The sequence below is a fragment of the Physeter macrocephalus genome, chromosome 11 (genome assembly GCF_002837175.3).
Source record: "Physeter macrocephalus isolate SW-GA chromosome 11, ASM283717v5, whole genome shotgun sequence".
In the NCBI taxonomy this organism is placed as follows: domain Eukaryota; kingdom Metazoa; phylum Chordata; class Mammalia; order Artiodactyla; family Physeteridae; genus Physeter; species Physeter macrocephalus.
In genome coordinates, this window is record NC_041224.1 from 181,707,480 (window position 1) to 181,728,644 (window position 21,165).

General features: G+C 68.8%; 1 protein-coding gene across 6 annotated transcripts; it reads left to right on the forward strand.

The window, feature by feature from the left end:
* The first annotated feature begins 1,787 nt into the window (after positions 1 to 1,787).
* Positions 1,788 to 20,250, forward strand: INF2 (inverted formin 2). Of its 6 annotated transcripts, XR_003682199.2 has the most exons (24): positions 1,788 to 1,982; positions 3,857 to 4,256; positions 5,450 to 5,565; positions 5,632 to 5,791; positions 6,270 to 6,303; positions 7,261 to 7,402; positions 8,006 to 8,147; positions 8,364 to 9,014; positions 9,426 to 9,571; positions 9,649 to 9,710; positions 10,390 to 10,492; positions 10,630 to 10,715; positions 11,274 to 11,374; positions 12,030 to 12,100; positions 12,184 to 12,291; positions 12,595 to 12,665; positions 13,671 to 13,791; positions 14,206 to 14,370; positions 14,452 to 14,557; positions 14,729 to 14,869; positions 15,494 to 16,141; positions 16,576 to 16,632; positions 18,114 to 18,318; positions 19,295 to 20,250. XR_003682199.2 is itself a non-coding variant. In XM_024130989.3 (23 exons), the coding sequence occupies exons 1-22, from the start codon at positions 1,947 to 1,949 to the stop codon at positions 16,629 to 16,631; spliced, it is 3,666 nt and encodes a 1,221-aa protein (XP_023986757.2). In that variant the 5' UTR covers positions 1,788 to 1,946; the 3' UTR covers position 16,632; positions 19,295 to 20,250. The 6 variants fall into 6 exon arrangements, 5 of the variants coding, with proteins under 5 accessions (XP_023986757.2, XP_028352251.1, XP_028352252.1 ...); XM_024130989.3 differs by lacking the exon at positions 18,114 to 18,318; XM_028496450.2 differs by lacking the exons at positions 16,576 to 16,632; positions 18,114 to 18,318 and having other exon boundaries at positions 1,900 to 1,982.
* The last annotated feature ends 915 nt before the right edge of the window (positions 20,251 to 21,165 follow it).

Genomic DNA, 21,165 nt, shown 5'->3' on the forward strand with positions numbered 1-21,165 from the left:
GGGAGCCCCGGGTGGCCGTGCTCTTCTTAAGCCTGCCCTGCTGGCTGCAAAAAAAAGGTCTGCCATTGCAAATTCCTGGGCAGGCCCTGCCCTGGGCAGGCTGGCCACACCCCTCATCTGGGGGGCCCCCCCGCAGAACTGGGAACACATTCCTGAGCTTGTGGCCCCGCCCCGAGGAGACTAAGCTGGGTTGGTCCCCGCGGCCCCCGCCGGGTCTGGCACCTGGACTGGCCGCGCGGTGGGCCGGGGCTGAGCAGGGGCCCGAGGGCAGAGAGGCAGGCGTCCCCGGACAGGATGACGAGCCGGGAGAGCCCTGCGCGTTCGCTCCGCCCACTGGGTCCAGCTTCTGCAGGGAAACCCGCTGCAGCCCTCTGAGACCCTTCACAGGTGGAGAACAGAGAGCCAGAGTAACTTCCCTGGGCGCACAGCCGGTGAGCCCAGGATGGAGGCGCAGACTTCCACAACGCTCCCTCCCACGCAGCGTCCCAGGGGTTGTCAGGAAGGGCCGTCCCCACAGCCTGGGTTCCTGAGAGCGGTAAAGGTTGATCTCCGGTGTCCGTTTGGAAATGCTCAGCCACCGCCCAGACGGGAACAGGCAAAGGCTGTTTGTTCCGAGCTGCTGCAGCCAAGGAGTTGTTTGCCGGCTGGTTACTGCAGACGTAGAATGTTACGTACACAGACGCGCGTCTACATACATGTTATATAATATATGTTAAAATGTTTTCCGCGTACAGAAAGCTTCTTTACAGGAAAAAGGGGGCCTCGGTCGTGACGGGGGCTGCGGGACTGGGAAGCTGGACGGCCCGTAAGACGTGGGGCGTCCACGGGATGGCTGGAGGCACATCCGGTTTTCCCCAGTTGGTCCTCAGTTGGAAGCGAGGATAAAAGCAATGGAAGCCATGGGTTACCGATCAAGTCCTGGCTGTGGGGGGATGTCACAGCGCGGTTGTAGAGCTTCCTGGGCTGTCGCGAGAGATGGAGGTCTGACTTCCTGCAGGTCTGGCGTGGAGAGAGCAGGCTGCTTCCTGGGCTGGTTCCTGTGATGGTGGCTGGGTGTCCTGGGCCGGTGGCTGCAGCTGTGGCTCAGAGTTCCGTGTTTATATATGGTCTGGTCGTGGTCCATTTATGTATTCAGTCTTTATCCTGAAAAGTAGTTGGAACGCTTCTAGGAAGACGTCCTCGGCCCAGCGCCTGACGGCCCTGGATGATGCTGGGCGGCCTGGTAGGCGCCACAGAGGGAGAAAAGCCGCCCACCTAAGCCTCTGGGTCCCCAGCTGAGCTTGCTCTCCCAGCTGGACGCCCCGCGCTCACTGCGCCGCGGCCAGCCGAGTCCCGCGCACCGTCGCTGCCCCACACGGCGCCTGGGGCAGAGCTCGGTGCCAGGGCATAGGCTCCTTCGTGGACAGGTGGCGGGCAGGGCCGGTCCCCTGCTGTGCTTCCCCTCCCGCAGACCCAGGGCTCCCACGTGGGGGGTCTTTCAGGACAGCACGCCGGTGGGCCCAGGAATTGGGTGCGTACTGGGAGGACGGGGCAGCACCAGGAAGGGTGGTTCTGGTGACGTGGGCTGCCTCTGCATCCAGGGACCCCTGGGGCTCTTGGCTGGCGAGGACACTTGGAGGCCAGAGTGCTGGCCTGGGAGAGTTCGCGCTCTGTCCGCTCAGCCTGTGCCAAGCAGCCAGGGACTCGGGCCAGTGGAGGCGGGGCGGGAAGGGAGGGTCGGTGCTGGGTCCTCCTTAAGCAGCAGCACGCACGGCGGGTGGCGTTGCGTGCGGAGGTCCGCCTGCCGTGCCCTCCGTGGTGCTGGTGGGAGCGGCCCCCTCCCCTCCGCTGAGAGGCCGCCTGGGAGGGATCGGGGCCACGGCTGGTACCGGGCAGTTCAGTGGTCAGCAGCGACGAGAAGAAGCCAGGAGAGTGGGAGGGGCAGCCGGTGGCAGGGCCCAGAATCGATGGGCCGAGGCAGCCGGAAGGTCCTGCGAATCTGGGTGAGCGCCTGGGGGTCTGAGGCGGCCGGGCCTGGGAGGGTGCAGTCACGGGGAGGCTCCGGGTTCTCCCCCCGGCCTGGCCCAGCGCGGGACCCAGGCCGTGGGGGCCCCTGGGGGAGGGCTGAAGAGCATCCCGCAGGCCCCTCGCCTCCCACCCCTCGGGATGCTGCCGGGAGCCCGACGCTGGTGCAAGTGAGGGAACAGGCTCGGCCAGGGTCTGCTGGGAGGGTCAGAGCTGGGGGCATTTGCAGGTCAGCCCTCCCTCCCCGCAGCCGGGCTGCTTCCCGGAAGGACGCCATGCGTCCCGCGGGGCTGGTGGAGGATGAGGGGGGGCAGGGTGCAGACAGAGGAGGGGCTGCTGAAACTCCAGGAGGCCTCTGGCTGTTCTCTGTGCTCCGGGCAGGCGGGGGCCGGGGGGGTGGTTCCGGAAGCTCGAGGGACGACGCCCAAGACCCTCACCCAGGCGGAGGGGGAGCAGGGCTGCCGAGAGCGAGCAGCGAGCGCTGGGGACCGCGAGCCCCACCGGGCGCAGGCACCTGGGCGCTTGGCCCCATTCAGCCTGTCTCCCGTGACCCCAGGTGGCCCCGCGGGTCTCCCCTCTAGACTGCCAGGGCCAGCAGCCCTCAGGGTGACGCTGCACCGGACATCCAGCATCTCGAGGGCCTCAGACCGCCCTCCGGGGTCCAGCCTCAGTTCTGCCATTTCCACCTCTGGGGCCGTGGGCACGTGATCTGGTTTCCCTGGGTGCTGCCTCCGTGTCCCCTCCTGTGAGGTGGGGGCGTACTGTGCCCGCCTGCCGGGTGGCCGGGGGGGGCAGTGCTGGCGCCGGGCCCTGGGCGTGAGGCACAGTGGTGTTGCCGTGCCCTGCCCCCGAGGCCTCCCTCCACGCTGCCCTTCTCACACGCTGAGCATAAGACCCACGCCATACGTGGTCGCAGAAGAGCCTGGACTGCCCCGACCTCTGGGGGCCAGTCCCAGGGTCTGTGGTTGGGGACAGCGTCACAGCCCAGGGCCCCAGGGAGGGGGCTCGGTGGGTGCGGTGATGACACAGAGGCACAGCCCGCCTGTCCCGCTCTTCCGTTTTGGAAAGGGCACGTCTGGGGGTCCTTCTGGGCTGGGCCACCCCCTCGGCCTCCAGGGGATGTTCTCTGGGCAGCGATCATACCTCCTGCAGCTGCATCCGGGTCAGTCTCCGCGAGCCACAGGCCCGGGGGGCACTGGTCCTCCACGGCACACAGATCGACAGGGTGAGGCCCACAGAAACCAGGCCCGGCAGGGCTGCTCCCCGCAGGGCCCTGGCCTTGCCCAGAATGGGGTGGGCGGGGGACACGGCCCTCGAGTCAGCCCCCCTCCCCAGGTACGTTCCCAATGCCGTGCGCAGGCTAGAAATGAGCAGGCTCTGGAACTGTCCCCGCCCGCCCCATTGTCCCCATCTGATCCCACTGGGCCGGGGCAGCACCCTGGGGGCCACATAAGGGAGCCCCGGAGACACCATTTTGGCTGCCTGATCACCGCTGGGTCAGTGGTATTCCTGCCAGCGTAGCCTTCTGGGGTCTGGTGCCTTCAGTGAGGACAGCGGTGCTGCCTCCTCGGTTGCCAAGATGACGGAGACAGGGCTGGGTGTAAGCAGAGCCTGGCACAGGGGAAGCCCGTGGGCAGTGGCAGCCCTGGTGGGACGAGGCTTTGCCAGTAGTGTGTCCCCCGGGCAGGCCTGGGCATCAGCAAGAAACGCAGTGAGTCCCCAGTGGGCAGGTGGAGGCTCGGAGCAGGGGACGTCGCCTCCACTGATCAGCCAGGGGCCAAGCTGGGCCGTGGCTCCCCTCCGGGCCCGGGGCCGGGCTCCGGGCCGACACCCCTCTCCTCTGGCCCCGCAGTTCAGCAAGATGTCGGTGAAGGAGGGCGCGCAGCGCAAGTGGGCAGCGCTGAAGGAGAAGCTGGGGCCTCAGGACTCGGACCCCACGGAGGCCAACCTGGAGAGCGCTGAGCCCGAGCTGTGCATCCGGCTCCTGCAGATGCCCTCCGTGGTCAACTACTCGGGGCTGCGCAAGCGGCTGGAGGGCAGCGACGGTGGCTGGATGGTGCAGTTCCTGGAGCAGAGCGGCCTGGACCTCCTGCTCGAGGCCCTGGCGCGCCTGTCGGGCCGCGGCGTGGCCCGCATCTCCGACGCCCTGCTGCAGCTCACCTGCGTCAGCTGCGTGCGCGCCGTCATGAACTCGCAGGAGGGCATCCAGTACATCCTCAGCAACCAGGCCTACGTGCGCCAGCTCTCCCGGGGTGAGGCTCCGGGCCGGGAGAAGCGGTGGGAGGGCTGGGGCACAGGAGGAGGGAGCTTGGCCCGGCAGCCAGGGAGGACTTCCTGGAGGAGGAACCAGTTTCCCATCTTCCCAAGTCTGGATCCTCCAGGTCACCTTGGAGCCGTGATCCTCTACCAGCTGTACCCAGCTGCCCGCTCCGTTCTGTGACTTTGCCCTGCTTTTCCACCTAGCCCCGTGCTGGTTTGGGCTCTGCCCCCTCCCCGGTCTCTGGCCTCTGGGCCCCCCGTCCACACCGTGTCAGCTGGAGTCACCTGGGTCAGAAATACACGTCCACCTGAGGGGCTTGCTTCCACTCCGCCTGGCTCCAAGCTCCTCGGCCTTAGCCAGGCCTCAGCCCTTCAGGTCTGCGGCCCCTGCCAGTGGCCTCGTCCTCCACCTCCACCCCCCGTCAGGCTGCCGTGCCCTCCTGTGCCTGCCAAGTCCGGCCCACCCTCAGGTCCCGGCTCACTGTCGCCCCGTTTAGGGAGTCTCCCTGGGCTACAGCCAGACTTAGTCCTCGACCCTGGGGAGAGACCGCGAATGGCCCTTGGCGGGCAGTGGTCACTGCCTGCTCTTTGCCTCCCGGGCTGTGCCGCTCTCACTGATGCTGGGGCTCCGGGGCGGGCAGGGCCCGGGGCGGGCAGGGCCCGGGGGGGCGAGCGAACCAGAGACCACTCGGCCCAGGCCCGGCTGTCGCCGTCTGTGGAGTCCTTTGTGCCTTAGTCTCAGCAGGGCCGGCCGAGAGACACCCCCACAACTTCCCCAGCTCCGGGAACGCGGCGGGAGGCAGGGTCAGGCTGCGTCTGCCGGAAACGCAGTTGCTCTTAAGTTTGGAGAAAACACGGGCTCAGCCCCGGGAGGGCTGCCGACGTTGGCCTCGGGCCCAGGGTCCGCAGGGACCCGACCCCGGGTGACTGGGGCCGTGCCTGCCCCACACCCCTCCCCGTGGTCCTGGGGACGGCCAGCGTGTCTGGAGAGGCCAGCGCCTGATGTGGGTGGTGGGCTGATACAGGGCGCCCCCTGGCCTCTGCCGGCCGGGCACCTGGCAGCTAAAGTGTGGGAGCCCAGGATGGGCAGTGGGCACGGGCGGAGGAAGGGCGGGACTGGGAGGAGGAGGAGGAGCCCCGGCGGGGGGTCGGTGGGCCCCTCTGAGACGCCCCCTGCCCTCGGCAGCCCTGGACACATCCAACGTGATGGTCAAGAAGCAGGTGCTGGAGCTGCTAGCGGCCCTGTGCGTCTACTCACCCGAGGGCCACGCCCTGACCCTGGACGCCCTGGACCATTACAAGGTGAGCGGTGGGTGGCTGGCGCCTGGGTGGGGCCTGGGGGCAGACTGACCCCTGCCCCCCCCGCAGACGGTGTGCAGCCAGCAGTACCGCTTCAGCGTCATCATGAACGAGCTCTCGGACAGTGACAACGTGCCCTACGTGGCCACCCTGCTCAGCGTGGTCAACGCCATCATCCTGGGCCCCGAGGACGTCCGTGCCCGCGCCCAGCTGCGCGGCGAGTTCATCGGTAACCCTGCCCGGACCTCCGCCACCGGACCCCTGGCCACCCGGCCCGCGCTGCCCCCTTCTGGGGAGACGCGCCATGCCCTCCACGCAAGGGCCCCAGAGGCAGGCGCTGCGTGGGCCCGGGAAGCCTCCTGCCCCCACCTGCTCCCTTCGGTGGACCGAGGGCCTCAGGACGCCTGGACGTTAGCCCTGGAGGGCTCTCTGTGCAAGGCTGCCGGGCAGTGGAGGGAGGCGGGTCCTCTGACGTCCAGTTCCAGCCCTGCTGGCTGTGCCGGTGACCGTTCGCCGGGGACCACTGTGTGTCCCGCGTGGTCTCCCCCAGAGCCCCATCCCCAGTGTCCCGAGGGAACGGGCCGGGCGCTTTGGGTGGTAGGAGAGCCCAGGGAAGGGTGGAGATGAAGGTGTCCCAGACGCGGCTGACCCGGGGGTGGGCGGCCCGGGCAGCAGCCTCCGAGGCTCACTGCCCTGTCCGTTCCCAGGGCTGCAGCTGCTGGACGTTCTGGTGCGGCTGCGGTGAGTCCCCCCCCCGCTCCCAGAGCCAGGCGCCCCCTCCCCCTGGGTCCCAAGCAGCGCCTCCAGACGGCCAGGGAGGGGGCTTCCTGGAGTAGCCCCGGCAGGCCCACGCCTCCTGGGGCCAGGTCCCAGGGAGAACCCAGCTGGCCGTCCCTAGCGCTGCTGGACAGGCCATCAAGCAGAATTTCCCGCCCAGGGGCTCGGGAGCTGCCCCGGGAGACTGAGTTACCGGGTACGGTACAGGACCCCCAGTTAAATCGGGTCGTAGGTAGACGCCAGACCGCTCTGTTAACGTGAGTACGTCCCACACGTTGCACGGACGTACTCGTGCTAAATACCGTTCAGCGTTGATCTAAAATTCGAATTTAAATGGATGTCTAGAAACCCACGTAGCTGAGAACCCCGTCCCAGGCCTTATCAGGCCCACTCTCCGGGGTGGGGCCTCCACCCCCAGGGAAGCGGGCAAGGGACGACCCCAGGAGCAGGAGCCCCAGCTGCTGCGACTGGTGCCGCGCCGGCCTCCGGCGGAGCTCTGCCGGGCGCTGAGGGTGCGGCTCGTTGCCCAGGCGGGGGACAGGCCTGTGCTGGGCTCAGTGAACGCGCAGCCCCCCGCTCAGGCCAGAGCCCCGCGCCTGCTCGCAGAGGCCGGGCGGAGCCCTCAGGGGCGGCCTTGGTGCCGCCCTCCAGCACCCAGAGGAGGGCCTGCCCTCCCTGCCGTGCCCCCCGCGGCGCGGCCCCTCCGTCTGTCCCTGCGAGCGGGAGAACGCGCGCTTCCCGTCCCGAGGGGCGCGGAGCTGACCGGAGAGGCCGGCCCCACGGGCCACGCTGCCCCCGCTACGGCGGCCACCTGCGGGCCGCGGGCCTCGCTCGGGGCGGTCTGCGCGCCCGTCCGGGGCGGGGGGCGCTGGGGGCGCGGCCCGCTGAACCTGCCCGTCCCCCTCGCGCCCCCCGCCTCAGAGACCTGGAGGACGAGGACCTGCTGATCCAGCTGGAGGCCTTCCGGGAGGCCAAGGCCGAGGACGAGGAGGAGCTGCTGCGGGCCTTCGGGGGCATTGACCTCAGCAGCCACCAGGAGGTCTTCTCCTCCCTCTTCCACAAGGTGGGCCGGGGCAGGGGCTGCCCCTCCCGGGACTGTCGGCGGGGCGGGGCCCGTGGGCTCAGGGCTCGGAAGTGGCCTCCGGTCCTGCCCTGCCCTGCTGGGGCCGGGGGGAGCCACGCCGGAGCTGAGAGGGCCGGGGGGCCGGAGAGAGGCAGAGGCTGGAGCCCGCTGCCTGGGGCCGGGTCTGGGCTGTCCCCGGCCAGAGCCAGGGCCCCAGGAGCCGACCGGCCACCGTGAGGGGTACTGAGGGGGCTTCGGGACCAGCGCGAGTCGGGGGGCTGGGTTCTGGTCCAGCTCAGCCTCTCCCTTCACCGAACCCAGCAGCTCTCAGCCAGGGGCCAGTGTCCCCGGGGGCATCCAGAAACATCTGGAGGCGTCTGGGGTTGTCGCAGCTGAGTAGGGGTGCTACTGGCTTCGAGTGGGTGGAGACCAGGGACGCTGCTGGACATCCCACAGTGCACGGCCGCCCGCCCACGGTGACCCGACCCCCCAGGTGTCACCGGCGTGCCCGTCAGGGAGCCCTGACTCAGGCGCGTCGCCAGGGCCCCCGTGGGGCGTAGAGGGGTGACAGGGTGACCCCTCCTCCTTGCCCACCCCACCCAGGTGAGCTGCTCCCCGGTGTCTGCCCACCTGCTGTCTGTGCTGCAGGGCCTCCTGCATCTGGACCCCACCCTCCGCTCCAGCCAGCTGCTCTGGGAGGCCCTGGAGAGCCTGGTGAACCGGGCCGTGCTCCTGGCCAGTGACAGTGAGTGGGTGGGCTGGGGCTGCGGCGGGGGCGGGGGCCCCGTGCCCTTAGCCCCCACCCGCGTCCCCCTCCCTGACCCCAGCCTGGTGGGCAGACACTGGGTTCTTAGCCTGTGGGGGAGGGGGCCAGCCTCGGTCCTTAACCCGCCCCTGCCCGAGGGAGGGGGCCGCACCTTTCCGGATGCCCCCTACCCTGACCTGGATGTCCCCACCCTAGCCCAGGAGTGCACCCTGGAGGAGATGGTCGAGCGGCTCCTGTCCATCAAGGGGCGGCCCCGCCCGCACTACCTGGACAAGGCCCACAAGGGCGTCCAGGTCAACCTCGGCCAGAGTCGAAGGGGCAGCTCCCCCCAAAACACCGGTGCCCCGACGGTGGGGGTCGGGGGCCAGCAGCCAGCGGCAGCCCTCGCTGGCCTGCACGTTGCCGGCGTCCAGGGCGACAGTGGCAGGATGGCGCCGCAGCCCACAGCCCCGGAGCAGCTGGAGCCCACCCCGCCCCCAGCTGCCCCCCCACTCCCTGGCACCGCAACCTGGCCCCCGCCCCCGCCCCCGCCCCCCCCACCTCCTCCACCCCCGCCGCTGCCAAGCCTGGGGGCCGCGTTCCCCTCACCCCCACCTCCCCCACTGCCTGGCCCTAGTGGGACCATACCCCTCCCGCCTCCACTCCCAGGGCTGGGGTGCCCGCCCCCGCCCCCGCCCCCACCCCTGCTGGGTACCTCCGGGCCCCCTGCAGCGGGCGGCGCGGAGGAGATCATCGTGGGCCACAGCCTGGGCTCCGCCTGGGTCCCCAGCCACCGGCGGGTGCACCCCCCCACCCTGCGCATGAAGAAGCTGAATTGGCAGAAGCTGCCGTCCAGCGTGGCCCGAGGTGAGTCCAAGCCCCCAGGTGGCTTCCCTCTGAGGGCAGCCGGGGCAGGAACAGGTCAGGGGTCACCTCTAAGGCCCCTCTCCTCCCGCAGCTGCAGGCCAGTGTGTGTCTCTGATGCCGCCCGGGGGCTGAGGGTGCTGAAGGCTCAGAGAAGGTCAGGGCCAAGGCTGGCTAGAGGCCAGGTCACCTGCCAGCCTGGACGCAGGCCCCCCGTGCAGCCACACCCACATACGTGGCACGACAGCAGCTGGAGGGCTTCCTTTGCCAGGCATTTATTAAGTGCCTGCCGTATGCTTGCCTTGGGCTGGGCCCCAGGCAGGGCATCCCTGCCAGCCCTCCGAGGCCCGGGCCACCTGCCCCCCGGACTCCCGGGGTAAATGTGAGCCTGACTGGCTGCCCCTTTGCCCGCAGAGCGCAGCTCCATGTGGGCGTCGCTGAGCAGCCCCGACGCTGAGGTCGTGGAGCCTGACTTCTCCAGCATCGAGCGGCTCTTCTCCTTCCCTGTGGCCAAGCCCAAGGAACAAGCAGCGGCCCCAGCCAGGAAGGAGCCCAAGGAGGTAGGGCGTGGGGCCAGGGCTCAGACAGGGCTCCGTGGCCGCCCTCCAGGTACCGATGGGTCACGGATGTTTTCCAGATCACTTTTCTGGACTCCAAGAAGAGCCTGAACCTCAACATCTTCCTGAAGCAGTTTAAATGGTGAGCTGCCAGGATCTGAGAGCAGCTGGTGTTGCAGAGCCGGCCCCTCCTGCCAAGCCCCGGCTCAGACTCCCCAGGCCCCGCCTGACCCGGCCCCCCATCTTCGGCTCAGCAGTGCCCTCTGCAGGCCACCCTGGGAAGTTCGCATCCCATCCCCGGGGCTAGAGACAGCGGGGGTGATGGCCACAGAGGACCCCAGCTGGGGGCGCTGGAGACCACCAGTCCAGACTCCCTGGGGAAAATGAGACCCAGAGAGTGGTGGGGACCCCTTAAGCCACAGACAGGCGGTGGCCAAGCCAGGCCGAGGACCTGGCCCAGCCTCCCAGCCCTTGAGTCCTTCCCTGCAGCAGGTGTCCTGCCCGGGAGCTCACTGGGTACCGCTGAGCCATCCCGCCTGTGTCCTGAGCAGCCCCCTGGAAGGAGGAGGAAGAGGGTGCTCTGGCAGATGGGGAGTGTTCTACTCAGCCGCTAGCCTCATTACTACTGTGTGACCCCGGGCAGGTGGCCTGCCTTCTCTGTGCCCCGCAGCCCTGGCCCCTGCGACCTCCTAGGTGTGGGAAGCAACCCGGGTATGACCAGCAGAGGTGTCGTGGGCCAAGGGCCGTCCCAGGCTGGCAGGGTCCCGAGGAGGCCAAGCGGGGTGCCTCGCGTGACCACCCCCATCCTCTCACCCCTCCAGCTCCAACGAGGAGGTCACCGCTATGATCCGGGCTGGGGACACCACCAAGTTTGACGTGGAGGTCCTCAAGCAGCTCCGCAAGCTCCTTCCCGAGAAGCACGAGGTGAGTGGGCCCAAGAGGTGTGTGTCGGGGGGGCCCAAGGGGCCTGCAGCTCCACCCAGCGCTGTGCCCGGTGAGCGGGCGCCTCCGCGAGCTGCCGCAGGCCTCCTGGGTGAGCACGCGTGGGCCTCCTGTTGCAGATTGAAAACCTGCGCTCCTTCACAGAGGATCGGGCCAGGCTGGCCAGCGCTGACCAGTTCTACCTACTCCTGCTGGATATCCCCTGGTGAGCTCGGCAGCCCCGGACCTGAGGGCCTGCCCGTGGGGGAGGAGAGGGGAGTTGAGGGCGGGAGCTGGGCCCAGACCCAGAGGAGAGAGCAGGGCTGTGTAGACCCGTCCCCAGGGTTCCACGAAGAGCGGTACAGATACCACTGGTGCTACCCCCAGCCGTGGGGCCCTTCGGGGCGACCCTGTGGGCCGGGGCCTTCCTCCAGGCCAGCGACGGCACTGGGCGTGGGCAGCGGGCAGGGCTGTGTGGCCTCCAGCAGGCAGGCCCAGGCCCCCCTCTGTGACCCCCGGGAAGGCCCCTGTTCTAGGAGGGGGGGGTGCCCCACGGGGAGCGACTGCCCTGACCTTCGGCAGCCGGGGGCCTGTCGGGAGCGCCCTTCCCGGGCCCACGCCAGTCCTGCTGAATCCCACCTGGGGCCTGGCCCGGGAAGGTGCGTGCTGAACAGGGCCAGGCCGTGGGACCGCCCCCCACCAGCTCTGTGCCGAGAGGACCCTGCGGGCCCAGGGCAGGTGGGTGGAGGCCCCCGGGCCCTGAGCTCCTGCTCTGCCGCCCCAGCTACCAGCTCCGGGTCGAGTGCATGCTGCTGTGCGAGGGTACGGCCGTTGTGCTGGACGTGGTGCGGCCCGAGGCCCAGCTGCTGCTTGCTGCCTGCGAGGGTGAGGGGGGCACCTGGCTGGGGGCGGGCAGGCCCTGGAGGGCGCCCCTCGGGCCGCGGAGGCGCCCGGGGGTGCCAGCCTTCCCCTCCCTGTAGACCTCCGCCCCGTCTTGAAGCCCGAGCCGTGCACGCACTCACGCGTGCCCGCGCCGACACGCGCACGCGCACGCGCGCCGCTTTCCCTGAGCGCGGAGTCCCCGGCCACCGGGCAGGGACACGGACCGGCCTGACCCCCGAGGCGCGGCTCGGTTCCGCTGGGGTCGCGCGCCGGGTGGGGATGTCCCCTGTCGTCTTGGCCACAGGCTGAGAACACGCGCGCGCGCGCGCCGCTTTCCCTGAGCGCGGAGTCCCCGGCCACCGGGCAGGGACACGGACCGGCCTGACCCCCGAGGCGCGGCTCGGTTCCGCTGGGGTCGCGCGCCGGGTGGGGATGTCCCCTGTCGTCTTGGCCACAGGCTGAGAGCCAGGGTGGCTGCAGGTTCCGGAAGGTTCCCCTCGGTGTCCTCGCCCCCAGAACGGGCAGCGGTCACCTGCCCCTGGGGGCGTGAGGGTCAGTGAGCATCCAGGCTTGCTTTGGGTCAGGGATCCGCTGCCCTGCCCCCTCCCCCATGCCCTGGAGCCTAGGGGGGAGGCAGTGAAGGGACGCCATCCTGCAGGCCTGCTCGCCAGCCACCGGCTGCCCGTCTTCTGCCTGCTGATCCTGAAAATCGGGAACTTCCTCAACTACGTGAGTGGGCAGCGCGCAGCCCGCCCTTGCTCCCTGATCCCCGCGCCGGGCCCGGCCGAGAGGCTCACTTCCTGCCCTCGCAGGGCAGCCACACCGGGGACGCCGACGGCTTCAAGATGAGCACGCTGCTGAAGCTGACGGAGACCAAGGCCCAGCAGAGCCGCGTCACGCTGCTGCACCACGTGCTGGAGGTGCCCGCGGGCCTGCGGGGCCTTCAGGGTGGCGCCCACGCCCCGCTCTGCCCGCAGCCCCTCTGGGCTCCCATTCGAGCCCCTGGTCTCCCCTTCACGCCACTGCGCCCCCCGCAGTCCTCACCCAGTCCAGCTGGCCTCCGTCCCTCCCCAGACCCTAAGGAGAGCAAAAGTGGCAGAACCCGGCCAGGCCCGAGGGAAGGCCTTGGAGGCCCAGGGTGCCGAGGGCTCTCCGAGGGTCGTGAGCCACGGCTACTGAGGGTGGGGGCCTCAGTGGGTCTCACCGGACACGTCGTGTTGCAGGAGGTGGAGGAGAGCCAGCCGGACCTCCTGCAGCTGCCCCAGGACCTGGAGCTGCCCTCCCAAGCGGCAGGGTAGGTACCTCCTGCCCTGCCCCCCACTGCCCGCTCCCGGCCAGCGGGGCGGCTGGCCTAGGCTGGGTCTCACGCTGCGGCACCACCCCGGGCCCCCAGGATCTGCTGCCTGATAAACACTCACTCTCACCCCGGGCAAGACCTCGTGTCCACCGTGGCCCGTGCCCGTGTGACCCAGAGGAGGAGACCGAGGCCTAGGATGTGGGGGAGTGACCTGGCTACGGCCACGCCAGGGGCTGGTCCAACACGCCCTCTTAACGAGGTTAACCTTCAAGACGAGGCCGTGCCACCCCATTGTACGAGGAGGGAAACTGAGGCCTGGGGAAGCAGGGCCGGGTCCATGGGGTCACATAGCCCAGGTGCAGCTCTGGGAGGGCAGCCCAGGCCATCCACCTCCAGGGTCCACACTCCCAGCACAGGCCCTGCCCGGCACCACACCACTGTGGAAGGTCCTCTGGTTCTGGGGCTGCTGAGCCTTGTGGAGGGTCAGGCGAAGAGGACAGGCTGATCCGTGGGGGTTACTGTCCTAACGCCACAGGCGCAGCACCTTCTAGGGTGGGCACTTCACCCCGACACAGCCCATCTGAAAGCTGTGGTGTGTTTCTGGCAGCCAGTGGGCATGCAGTCCGGGCTCCCACTGTCCCAGTGGATGTGCGGTCCGGGGGTCCCCGCCGTCCCTGAGGGTGTGCGGTCCGGGGGTCCCCGCCGTCCCTGAGGCTGTGCGGTCCGGGGGTCCCCGCCCTCCCTGAGGGTGAGCGGTCCGGGGGTCCCCGCCCTCCCTGAGGCTGTGCGGTCCGGGGGTCCCCGCCCTCCCTGAGGCTGTGCGGTCCGGGGGTCCCCGCCGTCCCTGAGGCTGTGCGGTCCGGGGGTCCCCGCCCTCCCTGAGGCTGTGCGGTCTGGGGGTCCCCGCGCTCCCTGAGGGTGAGCAGTCCGGGGTCCTCCGCTGTCCCAGCAAGCCTGGACAGCAGCCGTCACCTGACCTTACCGGCCCTCTGGCACCTTCAGGATAAACCTCGACATCATCCACTCAGAGTGCAGCACTAACCTGAAGAAGCTTCTGGAGATGGAGCGGAAGGTGTCTTCCTCCATCCCAGAGGTGCGGGAGCAGTACTCCCAACGCCTCCAGGCAAGTGCTGGGCGGGTGGGGCCCTGGGCAGGGGGCGGCTGCCCAGTGGTCTCTGGGGAGCTGGGCCCCTCCAGTGTTGGGGAGTCTGCCAGGCCTGGGGTCCGTAAGGTGGGCTGGCGAGTCGGGCGGGGGGCAGGTGACGGTGGGGAGGAGAGAGCCAGAGTGAGAGACCCCCCCACCCGGAGGGCGGCCCCTGTCCCTGGTCCCTGATCGCGCGGCTGCGGTGCTCAGACCCTCGGTCCTGCTCAGAGACCGCAGTGCCGGCAGGGCCTGTGCCGGCAGCGTCCTCCTGCGGCCATGGGCCCTGCCCCGCCCCGCCCTCCCTGGGGCTCCATCCTGGGCATCTCCCTATGACAGCAGGCGGTGCCCTGCGTGGGCCCCCCCAGGGCCATGACCCTGCCCCTGTGCCCCCAGGCCAGCATCACGGCCTCCCAGGAGGTGGAGGAGGTGTTCCAGGCCATCAAGCAGAAGCGGCTGGAGCTGGCCACCTACCTGTGTGAGGACGGCCAGCAACTGTCCCTGGAGGACACGCTCAGCACCATGAAGGCCTTCCGGGCCCTCTTCATCCGCGCCCTGAAGGTGCGCCCCCGCCGTCGCCGGGTAGGGCAGGCGGGATGGGGGTGCTGGAGGGCCGGGTCACGGGCCGCATCTGTCCCACAGGAGAACAAGGACCGGAAAGAGCAGGCGGCCAAGGCTGAGAGGAGAAAGCAGCAGCTGGCGGAGGAGGAGGAGGCCCGGAGGCTGCGGGGCGAGGACGGGGAGCCTGGTGAGGCTGGGCCTGGGGCAGCAGGGCCAGGCCGTGGGGTGCGGGGCACCGGCCCTGGGCCGTGGCCACGCCTCCTTCCTTGGAAGTCCTGCAGCACTACATCCCCTCCTCTGGGGCGATCCCCCGGGTGGGCTCCAGGGACCCTCTGAGCCGCGTCTCTGGGCTTCTCAGTCAGGAAGGGAGGCGGGAAGCAGGAGGAGGTGTGTGTCATCGATGCCTTGCTGGCTGACATCAGGAAGGGCTTCCAGCTGCGCAAGACGGCCCGTGGCCGAGGGGACACGGCTGCAGACCCCCCGAGGAACAAGGCACCTGGTGAGACCCTCCCCCACCTCCCCGTCACCATGTGCTTCCCACCACCCCCGTGCTATGCCATCCTTGCAGCCCAGCACCTCACTTCCTCCAAGAAGCCCTCCTTGATTTCACAGGAGAGCCCGCTCCTCTCCCCTGCTGCCCTGAGATAAGGGCCAGCTCACCCCCATGATGCTTTTGCATGTCTCTGCTCCAAGAGGGCTCCTCGGCTGGTGTGACGGCCCTCCGTCCAGCCCCCAGGCCGGCAGAAGAGTCGGGCCAATGGGCCTGCTGACAGATGCCCTGGGGCTCAGAGGGGCTCTGTGGTGGTGGAGGAGGCAGGCATGAGGCCCTGGGGTGGGACTCTCCACTCCTGAGGAGGCTGCCTTGGACTCCTTGGGGACTCTGGGGGCAGGGGTGACATGTGCCATCACCTCGGGGCCCAGCGTCCCCTGCTCTCCCCCACTGTGGACAGATCGTGGACATCAAGGCCCGGGCCTGCCCTGTGGGAACCCACACCCGGCCACCAGGAAAAGCTTCCCGGGGAGGGGGCTTTGCAGGGTGGGTGGTATTCGACTTCCGGCAGGCCCTGGGGATCGGGATCACTGAGGGGCCCCTGCCCTCCGCTGATGTGTATTCCATCCACAGCGGCCACCAGGGACCCTGTGGGAGGCACCAGCCTCCCCACGTCTGAGCCTGGTCTCGACGCTGCAGCGGCCAAGGAGCCCCGCGGCTGGGGTCTCGCGGATGCCGCCCTCAGCAGCCCCCAACCCACTGGAGACTCATCAGAGAAGGGTGGTCCTGGGTCCCTGGAGAGGCGTTCTTCCTGGTACATGGATGCCAGTGATTTCCTGGCCACCGAGGGCCCCCTGGGCCCCCAGCCCTCTGCAGGGGCCTGGCCATTGGTGCTGGGAGACAGTCAGGCCCTGAAGCCCCTCAACTTCTCCAGTGACAAGCCCTCCAAAGCAACGGGTTTGAGCCAAGACAGCGAGGAGCCCACGGCCCCTCCGGGCGCCCGCCAGGCCGAGGCTGACACCACATGCGAGGGCGCGGAGGACGCAGCTGCCCGCAGCCGCGGCGCTGGCCTCCCTGCTGCAGGCCGTGGCGGGGACGGGGACGAAGATGAGGAGCACACAGCCCCAGACTCCGCTCTGGACACCTCCCTGGACAGGTCCTTCTCCGAGGATGCCGTGACTGACTCATCAGGGTCCGGCACCCTCCCCAGGGCCCAGGGCCGGACGTCAAAGGGCACAGGCAGACGAAGGAAGAAGCGCCCCTCCTCCAGGAGCCAGGAAGGTAACTTGGGCCCCCCTCCCTCCTCGTACCCCGAGCAGGGGTACCGGGTGGGCAGTCGGCAGGGCTCGGGGCATCGGCGTGTGGTTGGAGCTCGTTCGTCACACGCCAGGGCCCTGGAGCTCTCCCCGCGGCCGGCCGCTGCCACCCCTTCCCCCCGAGCGTGGGCGATGCCCGGGGCATCTCCGTGTCCTGCCGGAGAGGAGGTGGCAGCGCCTCTGCGCCGGGAGGGGCAGCCTTGGGGGGCACCTCGCAGCCACCACTTCTCTAACCCACTGACCCTGCCTCACGTAGGCCACCTCCAGCAGGGCGCGGCGGGGGGCCTGGGGCGCGGCTGTGTTTCGGCTCAGCACCCACGCGGCCCGGGCCCTGGCTCTGAGTTCAGGGTCGCTCGTGAGGGCCGAGCTGTTGAGCACGTTTCTTTTATTTGGAAGCAGAGGTTGCCCTTGACCCTGACGGTAGTAAAACAAAAAGACTCTGTGTGATCCAGTAAGGTACGTACCAGCCTGGCACTTAGCACTAACGGTGGCGGCAGAAGCAGGGCCCGCGCCCGGCCCTCCTGGACACTAACCCAGCTCCCCCAGCCCTCCAGCCAGCATCCCCCGGGCCGCGATGCTGGGACCCTCCTTCTCCCTCTCGGAGAAGGGCGGGAGCCGTGCCTCGCCTGGCTGGGGGAGGTGTGGCCTCAGAGCCTCCGCCGGGCCGACGGGGTGGACAGGGCCAGCCGGGGTGCCCTCGGGGAGCAGGGCCCCAGGGCCCGGAGGGTGGGGACGGCGTGGCCCTCGACCCGGCCGGGCAGGCTGAGGTCGCCCTGCCGGAGCCTCGTGCTAACTCCCGGCCCCCAGGCTTCGCTTGCCCCGAGTCTGTCCACAGGGCACCCGGCCCTCCTCTGGCCCTGGCTCCAGCCACACGCGTCCCCAGGGAGGCTGTGAGGGACAGGAAAGGCCCTGGAGGCCGCTGCCAGGGACAGGCAGGCCACCGGCCCCTGTGGGGACGCATAGGCGTCCTCTCCCTGGAGGCAGTGGGTGGGTCTGTGGGCACCTCCTGGGATCCCCGCGAGGGGGTGGGACAGTCAGGGTCTTTGACGAGGCTCACAGCTGCAACCAGAGTGACGGGCCTGGGTCCCCACGGCGTCCCGGCCCGTGCTGTGGGCCGTGAGCTGGTGCAGGGCCCCGGGGCCCCGCCCGGCTGGGAGCTCTGTGGGGGGCGCCCTCTTCCTCACGCACCTCCTGCCCGATGTGCCCGGGGCTTGGACAGGGCATGGAGGTGAGGTCGGGCTGGTGCCAGAGCCCCGGGCAGGGGTGCGGTCCAGTGCAGCCGTGACCTAGTTATCCTCACTGCCGGGCTCAGCCTTCACCCTGCGCCCCGGGGGTTTGCCCCCCGGGCGGTTCTGAGCTGGGCTCTCTGCTTTCACGAGGGCACCCGCCTGTCCCTCGGGGCCAGGATTTGTCCTTGCAGCCCCAGCTGCTGGCCCTAGGTGTGGGGGACATTGGAGTGTGCAGTCTGTGGGTTCGGGGACAGCAACCATGTGTGGCCACTGGTGAAAGGCCGCTCTGCCCAGTGCAGGGTCTGCGGTCCCCGAGTTCCCCCCCGCACCCCCGGCCAGGCCTGGGGCTCCCAGTCTGCAGGCTCGTGGGCCCTGTCATTCCAGTATTAGGACGAGAGGAAGAACCCCTACCCTCCTTGTCTCCCTAACTTCTTATTTGGAGAAAAACTTCAACTCGACAGAAAATTTGCGAGGAGGTCTCGATGAACACCACCTACCCTTTACCCTGAGGTTACAAAAACGTGGAAAGCGTAGGAGAATTGCTGCCACCTGCTGCATTGCCCCCCCCCCCAGCCCCCGCAGCTTTACGGACCGATTTGAGAGTTGCTTAGCGCCATCAGGATACTTTGTGCTGGGGTCTGTCCCCAGGGCCCCCAGGTCAGGGCCATCCTCCCGCACACCCGGACGCCGAGCTGTTTTTACCCGCAGCCCCGGCCGGGGTGACCCCTGGTCCCAGTCTACCTGTCGTAGCCGTTGGCTCTGCTTTTCTGGAAACAAAGTCCTGCCCAGGACCACACGTCCAGCCCCTTTTGTCTTGCATAACACCGAAGACACGACGTCACTTTGGAGGTGTCCCGTGTGTCCCCCACCTGGGTCCAGCTTGCGCTTAGGGCAGGAATCCTACGCCCGTGACGTGAGTCCTCCCCCAGAGCATCGCGGGAGGGGCTCAGCGGCCCGCTTGTCCCCATGGCGGTGTCCCAGTTTGCACCGGCATTTCTGTTCTGTCGTGCCTTCCGCAAACTTCTCTTTTGCCATCTTCCAATCGTGCAAGTGTCAGGTGGGGGCGGTCTGTTCCGTCCTCTGCCGCGATGCTCCCGTGGCCGCGGGAAGAGCGGGGGGCGTGGCGTCAGGTGGCCTGCGCCGGCTCCTCTGGTCCTTTCCTGGGTGCAGCCCGGCCCCGCGCCCTCTGCCTGCCCGGCCCGGGCCCGGGCCCGCCTGACTGCTCCTCCTGGGCCTGCAGCGGGGCCGGGGCTGGAGCCACGGTGTGAGTTGACTCTGGTCCTGCTTCACTCGCTTTCCTGGCCCATCTCTTTTGAGCTCTGGTCCCCAAGCCCCACGCCGCCGCCTGGCTCCGGGGTGCCGTGGGCGCAGGGCATCTGGGGGCAACAGCCGGGCGAGGGCCCCTGAGCTAGAGAGCGCGGAGGGCCCTGGGTGGGCGCAGGGTCGGCAGGGGGCAGGAGCCATAGGTGTAGGGCCCGGTGCCCTGAGGACGGAGCTGCAGAAAGACGCGGCAGGAGGCGTCCACGCGAGGGGCTGGTGGGGAAGTGACTGGGGCCTCCAGAGAGAGCTGGTGACAGTGGGGACCCGTGAGTATAGACGGAGTGAGACCTGGGCAGACCCCGCCCGCCTGGTGATGAAACGTGCTTTGTGAAACCCAGTCTGGACAGGTGGACGCGCCGTCTTGCCAGGGGTCAGCTGGCACCTGCTTCCCGTGTGAGCCTCGCTGCTCCAGAGAAAGGGCCTGCGGCCAGAGTGGACCTGGGGACGCGTGGGGCAGCCCACCGGGCAGGGGTCACCGGGGGGCAGCAGGAGCCTGGGGACCCGATGCGGGCCCCCTGCCGCTGTGCACAGCTGCTCCTGCCTGAGTGCTTGCCTCTCCCTCCCCGCAGGCCTCAGGCCCCGGGCCAGAGCCAAGTGAGGGAGGACCCACAGCAGGACCGCTGGACGTGCTGCCGAGCGGGGCTCTTCCGGGGCCAGGCTGGGACCGGCCCCCGGGAAACCAAAACTCTGTGCCTTACCCAGCCAGTGCCGCGGTCTCCCGGAGCCCTGGCAGGGGCTTGCGGCTGGGACCCCAACGGGCACCGGGGCCCGGCCCGCCTAGCGCCTCCCTGGCCTGCCTGAATGCCCCCGGCCCCTCGCGGTATGCTTTCCCAACGCCGATGCCCAGCCCTGACCCCACACCGCATGCACCAGGCGGCTGCGGGCCCGGGCACCACTGAGCTTGTGACCCGGCACCCAGCTGCTTCTGGGCACAGGCCCTCACAGACCCCCTGCCCCTGAAGCTGCCGTTAGCCGGGGGGGCGGGGGGCGGCTGGAGCCCCGGCGCCACAGCTCGTCCCCCCAGCCCACTCAGGTGGTCTGAAGCAGTCGTGTTTAACTGAAACGGGATTGCTGAGCGTTTCTCCAGTTCTGTGGTGGCCCAGTCGGGGATAGGTAGGTGGGTGAGAGGACCCCAGGGCCTTCGGGTAGAGGCGGGCTGTCTGACAGTGCGTGGGAGGGCCAGCGTTCCTCTACTCAGAATGGGGGGGACCCCATGGAGTTGACACCCATCCTAGCATCTCCAGCCCTGAGGTGGGGAGGGGGTCTGCCCTGGCGGCCACAGCCAGGACCTGGTCCCCTCATCGACAACACAGCCCGCCCTGCGAGCTGCTGCTGCCACCTCCAGACCCGGCTGGGCTGAGGGGAGGCCGGGATCCAGGCCTAGGGGACCGGACGGATCTAGCCAGAGGGGCTGCCGCCTCTCGTCCCTGACCCCGTGGGCCCCCTGCCTGCACTGCGCCCTCGCCCACCCCCCTGCTGTGTGCTGCTGAGACTGGAGGAACTTTGGCCAATAAAGAGCAAAGCTTGCCCAGCACGTGACTACGTTGTATTCAGAAGCCGTGGGTGAATGTGGTTTGATCACAATGGCTGTGATTATGTGGGGGGGGGGGGTGGATGGATGGATGATGGACAGACGGGTGGATGGAGGAAGGGAAGGACAGACAGGTGGGGGGAGTGAGAGGGTGGGTAAATGGGTAGAGGGGGGTACGGCCGCATTAGCACATAGGTGGCCGTGCGCACGGGTGGACAGGTGGGTGGATCGGGAGGGGGGACAGCGGGAGGGGTGGGCCTGGGGGCCTGCCTGCTCCCACAGAGCGCCTAGAATAGGGGCAAGGGCAGGGCAGCGGTGAGACGAGCACAGCTCTGTGGGGCTGTAAGTTACAGACAGCAACCTCACCTGTCCTAAGCGTATGTAATTCAGCTACCTTTCCGGCAGATTTACGAGATACTGCAATCATCACCGCGATCCCCTTTTAGTATGCTTCCATCACGCCCCCAACGTCCCCGCATTCCCGCTGTGGCAGCCGCTCCCCGCTCCCCCAACCCCAGCAACCACTGAAGTGCCTTCCGTCGCTACGGCTTGGCTTTCCGTGGACATTTCACGTTAGTGGGATCAGACAACGAGTGGCCTTCTGTGACCGGCTTAGCGTGTTTTTGAGATTTGGCCGGGCTGTAGCGTGTCAGGACTCCGTTCTTTCGTGTGGCTGAAGAATGTTCTGTTCCGTGGCCAGACCACATGTTGTCCATGCGTTCACCTGTCTGTGGACACTCGGGTGGTCTCCGCTGCCGCGAACACGTGTGTGCTCCTCGCCTGTGTGTTTCCGTTTCTCAGGGGTAGATTCCTAAAACGAGAATGGCTGGGTCATATGACGAGTTTATGTTCAACTTTTTAAGAAACGGCCAAACTGTTTTCCAAAGCGGCTGCACCAGTTTTCACTCC